This window comes from Aulonocara stuartgranti (assembly GCF_965226115.1).
Source record: "Aulonocara stuartgranti genome assembly, chromosome: 6".
Taxonomy (NCBI): Eukaryota; Metazoa; Chordata; class Actinopteri; order Cichliformes; family Cichlidae; genus Aulonocara; species Aulonocara stuartgranti.
This window is the reverse complement of record NC_138944.1, coordinates 9,998,166-10,014,613: the sequence shown is the minus strand read 5'-3', so window position 1 is coordinate 10,014,613 and position 16,448 is coordinate 9,998,166. Positions and strand designations below refer to the sequence as shown.

At 39.0% G+C, this 16,448-nt stretch overlaps 1 protein-coding gene across 1 annotated transcript in view; it reads right to left on the bottom strand.

Moving 5' to 3' along the window:
• The window catches only part of gnav1 (guanine nucleotide binding protein (G protein) alpha v1), a 35,077-nt gene that overhangs the window by 10,208 nt on the left and 8,421 nt on the right, over positions 1–16,448 (bottom strand). The window contains exons 3-5 of the mRNA XM_082536612.1: positions 13,306–13,398; positions 12,634–12,794; positions 10,495–10,623 (exon numbers count right to left, since the gene is read on the bottom strand). Coding sequence (XP_082392738.1) covers positions 10,495–10,623; positions 12,634–12,794; positions 13,306–13,398 — 383 coding nt within the window. The remainder of the gene's footprint in view (positions 1–10,494; positions 10,624–12,633; positions 12,795–13,305; positions 13,399–16,448) is intronic.

The following is a 16,448-nucleotide window of genomic DNA, read 5'->3' as shown; positions in this document are numbered from 1 at the left end:
GCCCAGCTTAACCAAAACAACATCACTGACATATTCTGAGTAAAACGCTCAGGCTTCAAACTGCTCAAAATTATTTTTTTCCTCTAGTCAGGGCTCTGGATGATGTCACTGAGAGCCTCTATCATTTATTATGTTGCTGTAACAGTTACTCCACCGAGATCTGTAAGCGCTTTACTTAAAATGATATTTACAGTGCTAAAATACAATTATAGTTGTCATCCATGAACTTACTGTTTATAAAAAAAATGATAAAATAAAGCCCATAATCCATCTTATATTAAGAATGTAACTTACAGTTATTTACTTGCTAACTAAATACTAAATAAAATGTGTTTTTGATGCATTTCTATTTCTGCATGTTTGTTTTCTTGTTTTTTTATGGCAGGTGGTCTCTAAAAGTTTGCACATTGAAATGTGCCTATTAGAGCCTCTCAGTAGATCAGTGGTTCTCAGTAAGTTTTATCAATTTTACGTGACATACCACCTTCAGCACCAGTGCTCAATAAAAAGCTGGAGGGTGCAATTTGAGTTAAATGGACCAGGGAAATATTCATCTGTCAGCCACAGCATTAAAACCCATCTGCTTAACACTGTGTGTGTCCTCCTTGCGCCAGTAAAAACAGCTCTGACCCATCAGGACACAGACACCTGTGCTGATAAAAACCAGTACACTGGCAGCGAAACCTTTGGGTACCATGAGGTACATTGTTTGGCTGTTGCAGTGGCAGCAACAGTGTTTAGGTGTGTGGTACATCCACGTGAATATCAGGACAGCTGCCATTATTTTTTAATGCCGTGGCTCATCGGTGTATGCTGTAGCATTTAGTTTGATGGAAAGCTCCTTGCGTGGCTCTACTGCGTTTGTAATATTCTCAAAATGAAAAGTGATGAAACTCCCAGCATCCAAACGCCGACCTCGCCTGCATAAAGAAACACATTTCTTTCTATAAGACATCTCTGTTTATGTCATCCTTCCCTCCTCTCACCCCTCCCCTGCTTCTGCCCCTTGATGTTCACCCTCATCTGCAGTGTTGTAATTGTAATTACCAGAGCAGTTGATGTTAATGATCCAGGAAAAGACTCAGAACCTTATTACACAGAGAGGTCAAAGTTCAAACAGGACCTCTGTATGCTAACTAGGCTGTGTCTGGGCGTAAAATTGCGAGACTGTACACACACACACACACACACACACACACACACACACACACACACACACACACACACACACCTCATCAAAAGTGTCTGAATAAGGATTCAACAGAAGTGCAGTGCTGTTAGTTTATTATATGTTTTTGAGGTATGTAATACAAGTTGCATGTTTTACATGTAAAAGATGGCTTCTCCTTCTGAACTGCCTCAGTGCTTCATGGCATTTGTTTCATATCCATGATCTGAATCTCTTCTTCTACCCCAAACATGCTCTATTAGACTGGCATCCGGTTGCACTGTGGTTATAAATGTAAGAAAAAATATTCAGGTGGGCTGTAGTGTTAAAATGATGCTCAGTTGGTACTAAAGGACCCAAAATGCGCCAAGAAAATGTACAAGACACCGTTAGACCATCACCTCTTGCCTGGGCTGTTCACAAGTGTTATCATGTTAGGTGTGGTCTGCTACTGCTGTAGCCCACCTGCTTCAAAGGGTGACATACTGTTTGAACTTTGGCTTTTCTGCATTGCTTGGTTTTAACAAGTGGCTACTGTTACTCTCCTTTCAGGTTGTGGCAGTTTACCCACTCACCTTGGACATGGGTAAACTTTGACATGTGATTTTTCTCCAAGAGAAAAATCACTGGATATTTTTTCCCCACTGTCTCTGTAAACCATAGAGATGATTGTTTGGGAAAATCCCAGCAGATCAGCAGTTTCTGAAATACCCCACCAGTCTGTGTGGCACCAACCACCATGCCACATTTAAAGTCACTTAAATCACCTTTCTTCCAGATTCTGATGCTCAGTTTGAACTTTGGCTGCATCTACATGCTTAAATGAGCCGAGCAGATATTTGTATTAATGGAAATTAAAGCAGGTGTAATAAAAGGGGGTTGACTGTTATTCATCAAATCTGTACACTAATAAAAATTCTAAAACAATATATAGTTTTAAAAGTTGTTCTACATAGTAGATTAACTATTCTGTCTTTATACTAACATAAGCTAGTTGCTGTTTGGCCCCACACGCACACACACGGTCTCAATCCTCTCATTAAAGTCTTAGCAATGTTAGCGTGCAAATTTCATAAAACGGTAAACTGTTCTTTTGAATTATTTGTTTTGAATCCAAGAACACCAAAAGCTCACACTTGGAACATTTTCAACTTAATAAAGTGTAATCCTGTGTGCCTCAGGTGTCTCCTGTTACATATTTCAACTAATTAAAGAAACTCATCTAGCGCTCTGCAGCTTTTTCAGAAATCAAGACCGTCAAATGTGATTTGAAATAACTAAACAAAAGTGGGTCAATAAGGTCAACTACAGCTGTGGGAAGTGTGGGTGGAGGAAGGCAGGCAGACTTATTTTCGTACAGACTTCCGGCACACCACTGTAGTGTGAGATCAGTAAAAGATATTGAATTATTTAAAAAATGAACATTTGGTCATGTTCATTATTCAGAGCCTCTATAATATAGAAAACAAAGTTTGATGTTACACACTGGTTAATGTATTAATATTTTACTACACGTTTACTTCTACATGGACGATTCCCCACAATGTTTTTGGTTTTCAGTAAATCTCCTGTAACAAAGATAATGTGAAGCAGAAATTAAACACAGCTGTACAAAAAGATCTAATGACAGATTTGGAGGATTTTATACTTCTGATTTAGTGCCTGAAGAATTTAATTTTGAACGAGAACATAAGACGAGAATAAAACTCCTGAAAGGGTTCGTCCTCGATTATAAAACTAGATTAAAAGACACTTTTTTTAATTTACCAGCAGACACACAGAATATGTACTAAACCAGAAATAAGCTCTTATTGGTCTATTAATTTGTAGAACACTGCTATCAGTGGTTTCACAAAATTCTCATAAAATGCATTTAAGTTTCTCAGAAAAAGTGATTTTGTTTGGAAAGCAAATTTGGAAACATCAATATATTTAATTTTTTTTCTTTTGAAAAGTTTATACTCTATGCACGTTGGATTGGAGATCTACCTGTAGATTGATTTCAGATTTCCCCATGTTCAGCTGGCCTGCTGATTCATTTAAAATACTAAATTCTTTGGTATGTCCCAAAAACTGAAGCTTTTTGTTAAACCTGTAAGAAATTATGGTATTTTTATTTGACAATACTTTATGGTTGATTCGATTTTTCACTTTTAAATGGGTTGAATATACTTTCTACAGTTTTTAAAAATGTTGGATTTGTATGCCACCACCATAGATGCAAATGTTAATCTAAATGCCGTTAAAAGATTACTTTTCCCAAATAAGTAAAGTGCCTCATTGCACACCATTCCAAGCAAATGTTATTATACTGTTGTATTTTACAATTAATTTTAATTTTCTTTCATTCTGACTTTTTCCTTTTAGTTCAGTTTAGTTTCCAGAGTGAGTTTTCTTATTTCACTTTACTTCTTATTGTTTGAAATTGTTTTAGTTTAGTCTTAATTAGTGTCAGTCTTTGTTTGGGAGGTATATCAGAGGCATGATAGGTATTACAATAAAAACGGAGCACTCACTCTTGTAGACATCCAGAGTCCCATTAATGCCTCATCAAACCAAACAGATACTAAAACTAAAGATATTTCCTCAATATTTTTTTATTGTACTGTAGCTCCTTTTCACAAAGGTCAGTTCGTTAGTTTTGCTTTTTCATGTCTATTTTTAGTTTTCCATTTAGTTTTATTTAAGTACAATAACCCCAAATCCACATTTTCACCTTCGTGCTTTATAAACTCCAGGATTTATCCAGCTGCTTCTGTCACATAATCAATAAACCAGTAACCCAGTCCCAATGAGAGCATCGAAAATGTCTTACAGGTGCTTCGGATCGTGAGCAGTCATGCTGGTATATCCGGTCTTAGATTCCTGTCCAAAGAAGTCAGTTTAGGGAAAGCTGTTATTGTTGTAGTTCAGAGGTCCATCTCTCTATCCATCCATCCCTTCTCGTCTGCTATTCCAGGGGTCAAAAAAACCAAAGCAACCGAAAGCTATTTTTATGTAATTCTTGAAAGAAAATACTACCTGGAGCTCCAAAGCATATGAGTCTAAAGTGGGCTTTTTAAAAAAAATGGTATTTATTACATGTTTGTGGTGTGCAACTTAATTTTTTTAATATCTGCTGCTATAAAACAATGTCTAAACTTTAGGATAATAAATGTCTCATCCTGATACAACCTATTCCATATATAAATCATCCTGTTAAAGAAAACAAAATCCACCAGTGGATCAAGTATACCTGCAAGCCAGTAGTGTTGGTAATGAAATCACATTAAATTCTTGAACACTTAAATTCTTGTTCCAATCTATGTGAACTATAAAGATGAGCCATTTGTACATCCATGTGAGGTTCTGCAAAAGTAACAGGACTTTTATAGCCAGTAAAGATGAACAAAGAAGCACATGTGGCTCTGAAGACAGAGGTCCCTGGTCTGATCTAATCTTTCTATTTTTTAAGGCCAATGCATGTTGTTCTCTTTCACTTGCTGTGAGAGGTCATTCAACTATATGTTGTGTTCACACAGAAAATGTTTATACTAGGAATCTTTTTTTCTACACAACAGATGAATAAATAATAAAGTAATAGCCTAAAAACCCTGTAATTCCTAAATCTTTCCTCCAATCTGGATCGAAATAGCACTCAAATAAACCTAAAAGTCTGTTTTTGTAAACTCATAGAAGCTTCATTTTTAAACTTTAATTTGTGACTTAAAATCTGATGATTTAGTACCTTATAAAATGCACTAAATGAGTCAGAATGAAAACAGACACAGGCCTAATAGCACTTACAGTGAGACCTAAAGTGATTCTTAAATAATAGAGGGAAGGAGTACAGGGCGCAGATGTGGCCACTGATGAGAAACCTTATGAACGAACAAGCGAGACAATCATTGAAGAGAGGGAGACGGTTTCGCATTGTGTTAGCTCTGAGTGCGGCCCGAATGGCGACAAAACGACACCAAAAACTCGCCTCTGTAATAACACCACACTTTCTGAAATATCAGCAGGTTACTAACACAAATGCTGGAAAGTAATATTTTAAATGTGAAATCAAAAGTCTTTGTTTAACAGTAGGTTAAAAAACAAACAAAAAAAAAAAAAACTGCACACTTCCTATGTCTGAAAGCAAAAACTCACCCTTTCTCCCCTACCATCTACTTCTCCAAATCCCTGTAATACCCATTTTATGGCCAAGTATGAAATAATTACATTAACTTATGCTAAGCTCTTCATCAACCCTCTGGGTTTAATCTTTTCAAGTCACAGAAGGAAATCCACACACACTAATGGTGCAGAGTGTCAATTAACTAAAGCCAATTATTTATCTTCTCCAGAATTCAGATTAGAAAGAGGCTGCGTGAGATGCTGGGCTCCTTCCTGCAGCACCACCTGGGACTCCGCTCCCCCAGCTCTGATCTGACACCGTCACTTGGTGGTGACGTCAGCTTCTTAGTGTTTCACAAAAAAAAAAAAAAAAGCAGAAACTGAGCAACTAAATGACGCAATTAATAAGACTGTGAGGGAAAGGTAGCATTTATCACCACAGAACAAAAGATTCGGGCACGATCAAAGGATCTCAATGCAGTGAAATGTTTCCTGAGTTAAAAAAAAAACAAAAAAAAAAAAACAAACCACAACTTACTTTTGTCAAATCAAGTCAAACATGTCACGTCTGCAGCATCCAGAGACATAGTAGAAGCATTTAAATGTCACGCCAATATCCCAGATGGCAGCCGTGTGCTGACAAACTGACTTTCTCTACAATGTTTATATGCTAAACAGAGATCGTATGAAGCGCTGAGGGTAATGTGTTTTATTATTATAATTCCATATGAGATGTAACGTCGAACTGAGATGAAGGACAGGTTGATATTGTGGTGGGAAAAAGGGGGAGGGAGCGCTCCTTTGGTGGATATTACTGACAAAGAGGTGGAAAATAATCTGATTTTCTGGAATATGATGACAGACACAAACCCACACACACAGAAACAATGCGAACTGTGTTGCCCGTACCATAAAAGTCACACCGGTAAATGGAACCGCAAAACCAACTATTAAATTTTATGGTCTGTAGAGGTCAGTTGCTAAAGTTCAATAAGAACTTACTGCTCTGGAGTAAATCATTTCATCCCAACTCTGACATTTTTTTCCCACCAAGTCAGGATTATGTTTCATTCATTTCTACAAGAAAATGACTTTGATGGTAAATTTTACATAAGAAAAAACTGTGTTAGCTTTGCTATCTCCATAACGGCCTGGACATGACAACAGACACAACATCAATTGAACATTCATTGCCTGATTTGAGATTTACATGATTTTTAGCTACACAAACAGCAGGATTTAATATACAGACCAGAATCATACTAGATATTACCTCTAAAAGTAAAGTAAAATTAGCGGCTATTGGGGATATTATTTAAAGACAGATTAATTTTCAGGAAAAACACCTACAGCAGTCACCAACCTTTTTTGCATCACGGACCGGTTTATGTCCGTCAATTTTTTCAAGGACTGGCCTTTAAGGTGTCGCGGATAAATACAACAAAATAAAATGATACGACAAAACCTGTGGTATTTTGTAAATATAATAAGAAATGTGAATTAACTGTGTAACTTTATTAATAGCGTCCTCCTGAAATGCGCCAACAACATTGAGAGTAACATCCTCCTCTCTGCCCCTTAATGCTCTCTGGTCACTATGGTAACAGGTAAATATTTCTTTCAAAATAAGACACAACTACAACACAGGAAAAGACCCAGAGTCAACCGAGTTAACGATAAAAAACCCTGAAAACCATTAATTTCACGCCCCAAGCCTCAACTCTCGTGGCCTGTTACCAAAAGACTTACATGGCCTGGGGGCTGCAGACTGCTGACCTATGTCACCCAACTTGAAATCTCCAGTAGAGTGAAAAATAAAGTCACTACATAGGTATAAAAACTGCAGTTCCTGGAGCAACCACTAGAGGCTGTTTAATTCAGAAGTAAAACACAGAAGTAAACTTGTTTACGGCCTGACATAAAAATATCTTTTTTGGTCTTTGCAAATAATTTTCTCTTTCAATTACATTTATGCAGGGGACGCATTCTTATTTAACAGACTGGCTTTCAGTAATATTAAGATTTTAAGGTATGCAAGGGTTAAGGGCGGGGCCACTTTAGGGACAAATGTTAGACTGATGACAAAATTAACATGACATGGGACCGACCACCTGGTGAGCTTTCTTCAGGCCTGCATTCCACCTCTCTGATTAAAAATGTTATTTAACCTCCTAGGACCTGGCGTCCACATATGTGGACATCACATTTTGGGTTATTTAGACCAGAATACTCAATTTTGCTTTACGAGGACATTATACTGCTACTGTTCTATCAAACTTTTAAACGAATATCGTCATATGTGGCTCTTATTTTTCTTAAAAACAAAAATAAGGTTAAAAAAAAAATCTGGTAATTATTTGTTGTTCATTGGGCCCCAATATGCCCAAATATCAAAGAGAAATTAAAAATGCATACTGTGGAAGAGTGCGGGTCTTAGGAGGTTAAAAAAAACAAAAACAAAAACACTAAATCTTGATGGCTAAAAGGCTGAAATCACTTCAAAAAACACTGTCTGCAACCCAATGAATGACATTCTAGGTGACTACATCCATCTTTTATTTGCAGTGAATATAATTACACCTTATAGGCAGGTCAGTCAGTTTCTTATGTACCTGTAACTTTAGACTGTACTTTAACTACAACCTGAAAATCCTTCAAATGTCATACATTATCATCCATCACTGAATAACATCTGATCTGTCCCAGATTAACGCACCCAAACACAGACAGAGTAAGAGACTGTATGTGCATGTGTGTGTGTGTGTTTTACATATAAACATTTTATATTTTTATCTCTTCTCAAAAATAAAACATAAAAAGCTGAACATTTCATTTTAACAGCAGGAAATGAAAACTGTCAAAGACGATCAATACAACTCGCAGCGAATGCTCTGGCAGATTTAATTGACATATAATTTTCTAATTCTATGCTGCATTTCATTCCATCGGCCCTAACTCTTCTCACTCCCAAACGTACTGCTGTACGTTTACTGATTCAGGTGTTTAGATTTCAGCCAACAATTCAACTTGTTTTGCCAGTAAAAGCACTTAAAAGTGACGGTTCATATCAATCACATACAGTTCAGCTCACATTTTTACTCAACTTTAAACTCCTGGCAGCACTTCAGATGAATTATAAAGTACTTTGATGCTTTCACTTGAACTGAAACCTAAACTTCCTCCAAAAGTATTTGTGTTTTGTCTGCCACCTGTACGAGACTTTCAGCATTTTACTGCTTAACTTAAAATACCCAAACACAGGTGCATTTGCTCAAGAAAGTTTTGCTCTGTTTTTTCTTTAAATTACTTAAAAAAAAATCTAAGCTGAAAACAACAGCTAGGGAAGTAAGGATTAGCAAAAAAATGGCGTCACTTCCAAGCCAACCTCGGGAATTCCTTTATCCACACCTCATCATCTTTAAATAATTAGCAATTAAACCCAGTCAACACCCAAAGTCTCTTGTGCTACCTGTATAAGGACAGTCTGGGTTATAGCCTGATGTAACACCTCTGCTCATAAAGGTTTCACCAGGAGAACAGCTACAGACTACAAGTCTTATTTAAGTTACAACAAAACATCAACCAAAAACAGTAACAAATAATCCCAACAAGAAGTGATCACTTGTCCCCACAAAACAAGTGGTCTGATATGACTACAAGTTTCCACAGCCATAAAATTCAGCAAGATAAATGCAAGTGTCCATCTGCAAATAAAGAGTCACACCCACAGTGTGGCAAAGGAACACAAAGTTACTTTTTTTCAGTTAACCACATTTACAAGTTATTCAACAAAAGTGGGCCGCAACTCTAAAAGTCACACTACAAAAGAACTGCATCATTATTCAAAAGTCACCAATAAACAGTAATGTAGATGAACACAGCCATGTTCACACAAGGCTATAACCAAACACTTTTCAAAATAGCATAACCAACCACGCCCATCTGCAGTACTGTTCCAGGAACGTGGCAGATTCCCACCCAGAATAACCAACAAGCATGATGACCTAAATCAGCAAAGAAAAAAATACTAAAAAAGATATGCTTCAATATAAGGACAGCACAGCCATCTAGCCCAAAGGATCCCGGACAAACCCCCATTTATGTAGCACAGACGGACACAAGAATTTTTGGAAATATTGGTTTTACTTTAAATTTCTTATAATTAGTGCTGTCAGCGTTAATCTCGTTAAAATGACGTTAACACCATAACCGCATTAATGCCTCAAATCTCTGTTAGTGAGTTAATGTGTTCATGGGGCTGCACAGTGCTAACGTGTTAGCACGGCTAGCTCGTTAACACGTTAGCGCCGTCCAGCCACACCCGCATTAAGTCGCTTATAGAGATTTGCTGCGTTAATGCGGTTATGGCGTTAACGTCATTTTTACGAGATTAACGGGGACAGCACTACTTATAATCTAAGAAACAAAAACAGCCATGACAGCATGATGAGTGCAACCAAAAACTGGTGCTACCCAATTTATTTACACACCAAAGGTTCTTGGACTTCAACTGGAAGGACAGTTGGGGCTGCAGAGCGTGTAACAGTCATACGACAAATGTAAAAGAGTATTTATCAAAAAATCTGATAATAAATATTTTAAAAAAATGTGTCACTAATCAAATGAAGCACCGTTTAAGTAAGGCGTTGAATATTTAATAAAACTGCATCGATATGAAATAAAAATGACTATTTTTTCCTTTAGTGACATCTATTCTGCATTAGTCACACTGCAGAGAAAATCAAGTTCATTAGTACCTATTGCCCTGTCGTGACCGTCAGTGGCTTCAGGAAATGAGTTCAGCCATAGGAAGATGATAAAGAAGGTGGTATTATGTGACAACGGCCCATTGATCAGAGATGAATATGGTCATCTGACAGCAGTCTCCTGAGCTCAGATACCTGCCCTCTGCTGCTCCACTGATAAGACCGAGCCACTGATGCTTCTGCGTATGTGTGTGTGTGTGTTTGTAGATGAGCATAAAGCCAACTGATAGGTGTCGTATTGACGTATTGAATGAAGCCGCCCATCTCCATCTTATATCTCAGGACTATCATATGGCTGTAGACTGAGATAAGACAGTCGCAGCTAAAGAAGTGAAGTAAGTCGGTACGACAGGCGCTCCCTGCAGAAGTCAAGAGCAGACCTGACAACAGCAGCTCTGAGTGACTCGGTTCTTGTATGCAGAATCATCCTTCACCTTAATAAAAAAGAAAAGTGACTACCTGAAAATAAGGTGGTTGACTTTGAACTGGGTCTCTATCACGCCTGTCGTCCTCAGTCGTACTCGAAGGACGTCTGTCTCTGTGGGCACGTACTCAGGAGACATGATGCGGCTCATGTTCTCAAAGAAACTGGGAAAGGAGGAGGAAGGAGAAGAAGACAGAGGGAAGGGTGCAAAAAGGTTAAAGAGCCAGGAGAAACAAGGGGAAGAAGAAAGAGAGCGGCAGGGAAATTAATAACTTGAAAACAAACTTGAGATCAAAAGAAAAATCAGGTATCACTTACGGGAGTGGAGGCTAACACATTGTGTGTTTGGTGTGGCTGAGTGCGTGTGTTGGGTGTGCAGCGATAAGGCTGAAGCCCCAGGGGCCGCAGCGGTTGATCACGATGAATATTCACACTGTGGTTTACCATAATAACACACTGAGGCACAGCTTCTAAACACAGATTAGCTATTTACACAGCTAGTGTAATCAACTGTATCGTGTGTGTGTGTGTGTGTGTGTGTGCCTTCAGTAAAATGTGATCTTTTTACACACACATTCACACGATGGCATCTCCACCTATGTGAACTGACTGTGACATTCTCTACCCGTCATCCTGAATTAGTTTCTTGGACAGCGACACACATCCTGCTGCTAAAAAAAAAAAAAAAAAAAAAAAAATGTTACACAGGGCAAACAACATGCAAGAGCCTGTTTGGTACTTCTGTTGTTGTGAGGACCACTTTGAGCTTTAGTCGTTATTTTACAAAGCCAGCAATTTAAAAAAAAAATAAAAATCTGTTTGCAATTCCTCAAAATACTGTATATAATGCAGATTTTTGCACTGCAAGTGATCTGCAAAGCATCTTTTTGCAGACGATGACTCGACTCAGCTGCTCGCCAGCTGTTTGCGTTCTGGTTTTATTCAAACGCAAAAGCGAAGTTGCTGAGAAACTATATTATTTTCCGGTTAATTCGCCATCCTGCAGAAATTTCGTCACCATTTGTGGAGGGATTTCTGTTTTAAATTTCTGACATTCTGGCTGGACTCTCCGTACAAGCAGTTAACAGATGGCAAGAGATTTGCAACTGTTGCCAGTTTATCACAGTTAACAGTTGGAAACACCTGAAACATCTAACAAGCCTTTTTATTGGAAATCAGTGAAAGGGCTTTGATTGAATCGACAGACCAGCAGTATTTTTACATGGTTTGACTTAACAATAGTAATCATAACAACAGTAATGGCATCAGTCAAATTCAATTATAAGATGTGTTGTGTGTGGTATTATTGCAATTGAATCCATTTGTGGTTGCGTCAGGAAGGGCACCTGGTGCCGAGCTGCCCACTGTAGCAACCTGTGTTTTCATTTTTAAATATCATGTTTATCGTCAGTGCACACTCTTTGTGTTCGTCTTTAGTTTGTCCTCATTTTCAAGTTTCTGCATATCCAGTTTTCAACAGCAAACTTGGTGAATCCAATCACAACAAATGACAGCAGACAACAAATATCTTAATTTGTGTTTAAGAAAACACAAATTAAGATCAAAGAGTAATATATGCATTGTGTCAATAAGAGTCCTCATAAGTACTATAGAAGCACAGTGTGTGTGTGCATGTGTGTTTGCAAGAAGGTGATGCATGGTGGTTCTCAGTAGGAACCAAGAGTCCTGTCGGTGTAGATAACCCCAAAGCGAGGCCTCTCACAGGGGCGGAGGATGAGACCGGACGGCCTCCTGGTGGGTCAGCGCTCTGTCTTATTTCTGTTTCACACACTCTACTTTCTTAGTTTCAGGCTTCAGCCTCAATTCTTTGCTTTCACTATGGTGTCATCACTTTTGTGTCTAATCACAATTTTTTCCCTATACTGATAATTTTAAAAATGCCTTTCCTCCTTCATACACGCATCCAAAACTAAAATAATATCTGGTTTATGTATGTATTTAATGGCTTTTATTTTAAGATATACAACAGTTGTGGAAGTATATGTGATTCCAAACTGTGGTCTATCTTCCTGCACTGTTTACTTTCTTCCTTTCTCCAGACATTAACTCCCAGTGACAGTAAGCAGATGGCTCAGCATCAGCTGCTAAGTCCAGCTAATTAGTCCCCTGCATCTCTTCAGCACAGCGTGAGTCTGTTCTCGAGGAGTACTCACTACAGCGCCGAGTCATTGAGCTCGTACTCGTATCCCCGGGCGGCCGCGGCCCTCACTCCCTGGTCGGCCCACAGGCAGGACAGAGCATGGCTCAGGAAAGGAAAGAGCACCTGGTCTTCGTCAAAACAACGCCCACACGACAGCACGGAATGGGCGTGAACCTGCCAGAAGACAACAGGGAGACAGAAATTCAGATTAATGATCAGGGAGGAGCGATTGGTCAGATGGAAAAAAAAAGATAGAAGGAAGCCTAAATGATAGAAAAGTTTATGAGTCTGTCTCCACATCCAGACTTGTTAATCACACAAACACATACACAAAGAGATGCTCACACACACATTCTGATGACATCTAATAGAGGAAATACTTTGGTCATCATTGCCCAGCAGGATGTGCTGTGTAGGTGGAAAACACATGCACTCTGATAACTTTGACAGTAAAGTTCAAATTAAATTAAACCTCACAAGCAAACCACCCACCAGTGGCCTAACTTTATGCTCTCCTTCAATGAAAGCTGTGTAGCTATAGTGCTAAGATGCTGCCCTCTAATGGTGATCCAGGTGACGTGCAGAGACACAAGAAGCACAAAACTCTAAGAGGGCAGGAGCAGGATGACAACGACAGAAAATAAAAAGACCAAAATTGAAGGTGAGAGAAGTCGAACATGAGTACCTTGTTTCTGTTGTTAGCCAGGTTGATGCGGAGGGTGCCCATGCCATGGAGGACAAATTTCATGGAGGTCAGGAGGTTATCGAGCACTGCCGGCTGCCAAAGAGCACAGAGCAGAGGTCAAGTTCAACCACAGGATAAAAGGCACTATCGAGCTGTTTGAAGCTTCTTCTCTGATCTTGTATTGTAACTGACTTTCACCAATCAGAGCTCCTGATCACATCTTCATTTGCAAAAAGCAGCTGCTACCCACCAGGGAAAACCACCCAGTTTTCCTCATGTTACAACCCTGGCAAACACTGCCCCTGAGTGGTTAACCCCTGATAGTATACTTTGCCAGTTCAGGTTTGTGGACCTCTGAGACCTGACTCATGTCCTTCCTGACTTGGTACTTGGAACTTAGTTGAGTCCAGTCAGTGTATCTGAGTGTGGCTGGGATCCCCATCTGTTGGACATTTAGATGATTCTCCTCTGATTCTACTGAATGTTATAAACTTGTTTTGGTTGTATCCTCTTGATTAAGTGATTGTGCTGTCTGCTATATAAATAAATCTACTACTACTAGCCCACCAAAGCATGTCCAGTCCTCTAACATAGAAAGAATGTGATGCATAAGATCCTAAATACACCTGAACAACTCAAATTAAACTAATTTCAAAAATCTGTATTCATGCTTACACACCTGGAGATTTGAACTAACTCAGGTGTGTGTGTGTGTGTGTGTGTGTGTGTATGTATATATGAGTTTTTGTCTCTGTCTATCTGCTACCAACTAAAGATAAGCTTCACATTCCATCACAATTCTACCACAGTCTGGTTGCTCTCCTCTTTGTGTGTGTGTGTGTGTGTGTGTGTGTGTGTGTGTGTGTGTGTGTGTGAGAGAGAGAGAGGTGACAAGGCTTCACCTCACCAGAAGAGCTGAGCAAACAGCCCTGCATTGACTTGCATCACAAATAAGTTGCTTTGTGTTTCGTCTCCCTCTGACTCACAATAAAAGTCACTCAGAGATATACAACTTAATATCACAATAACTTTGTCACTTTGAGTCTTAAAAACCAAATAATGTGTTCAGTTTTTCCTGCTTTATGACCGTGAACTTCACTAAAAATCAGAATGCTTCCGGTAAAGGGACGAGATTTGAGATGTGCAACAAATAATATAGGAAAAAAAAAAAAAGATATCCGCCTGGAGCTGCTCAGATTTGTTAGGTCACTTAGTGAAAATGGAGGAAAACATGCTAGTCCTTATTTATTTCTTTTACAGAAACTGTTCTAACGGTTGATGCTCAAACCTCCACATAATGACATCAGCATGTATGCAAACAATCTCTGTGAGACTGCACTACACACTCAAGTTTCACATCTTTTTTTTCTAGTCTTCAGTCTGCATGATATCACTGAGAGTGCTTATTATGTATGGTCATCTCAGGGACAACACTCTGGCTTTAAGCACAACAGCCCAATCCACTTGTGTTAAAACTTGTTTTTTATGAGGAAGCCAATCAGAAGGAAACTTGTTTCAGACAGATGAACGACTTCACATATTTACATTTTTCTTTCTGTTGTATTTTTCGACCAGCGGCAGTGCTGTGAAGCAGTGTTTTAATACACAGACCTTTGCGTGCATGCTGTGCACAAACGTAATATAGGAAACAGTTTCCCAACGCCCTGCTGATCAACAGCTGTTGGCTGCAGATATGTCAGCATGTCAGAGATGTCGGAGAAGACCGAGAGTGGCAGCTGATTTGAATTATACACAGCTTATATTATTCAGAAAAGAAATGTTTATGAAGAAGAAATTTCAATTAAAACAACATCACATGTTTATATGTTAATATATACTTCATCTGCAGTCACTTCTGATTTCAAACCTGTATGGCACAATAGACAGCATGCTGTTGTTTGTCCAAAGCTCAAAAGGTTTAACAGAGTTTATATAAACTTGATTATATTTCCAATAATTACTATAATTTTAATATTTATGAGTCTTTCGAGATTCATTGGCTCATGGGGGTCATTCGAAGTGGAAATTCACGCCTGCACTGGGCAGAGTAGTGTACAAATAGTGTCTATATGTGCCCTCTATATGGATACATGTGCACTTTAAGAGACTGAGGTTTTACAGACACGAGACCACTAACTATGTGATATTAAGTGGTTACCTATTTTGGAGGTGTGACAACTGTGATAACAATGTAGGCTCAAGTCACACAAGCCTAGAGACCGGTCAGTCACAGCAACCACTATTCCCCCTGCCAGCTGGTAAAAACCACTATGGGATTGCTTTGGTCGCTGGCATATTGCTGTAGTGGAAGTGAAAGACTCGTCTGCAAACACTGTCCAGCTTCTTTCCGAGCTCTAGTGAAACTGTGAAAAGCGTGAACGCAAACGAGAAATGGAGACAGTTCGACTTCAAAGTGAAAGTTGTGCCTCTGCCCTGCAGCCAAAATATTTCAAATATTCCAAAGAGCACAACTCTTCTCCATTTCCAAGCTTGGCTAGTAGTTACAAAGTATTTGCACATAAAAAACTACAGGCAGCTGTGGCAATCTGCTAGTAACCAAAGCAATCACCTTTGATGCAACCATTTCACCCAGCAGGAGCCAGCAGCCTCCAGAAACCACTGCCAACCAGTCAGGAAATACATGTTTTTCTGTAGCAACGAGCGCTTGCATCACTTCCAATATGATAGACAACTCTTGAGCAACTCCACATGATGTCACACGAGAAACCTCAGTTATCCGTTATTGCCAAACAACTTTTCTGTGGCCTGTGTATTCAACCCTGTGTCAGAGCAAAATCTGAAATATTCACAAAAAAAGAAATCCATTTGTTTACGTTTACGGACATTAAACTGCAGGACGTATGTTATTCAGACCCTTCAGTGGAGATGTGTAACCCTGGCAACCAAGAAAACTGAGCTTTAAAAGAAGTGGCAGCTGTTGTATTTTAAGCCAAACCATGACCTTTTTCTACGGCCCGTATGGTACAAGGGCGCTTGCAAAGCTTCAAGCGATAAAATCTTCAAATGACAACAACAGCACATCTTCTGTTTCTATCCAGATACAGATAACAGCTGCACACAAGCAAACAACAAGAAGACAACCAGCCTTCATCTGCGATATTCCATAACCAGAGTCGAGGGGT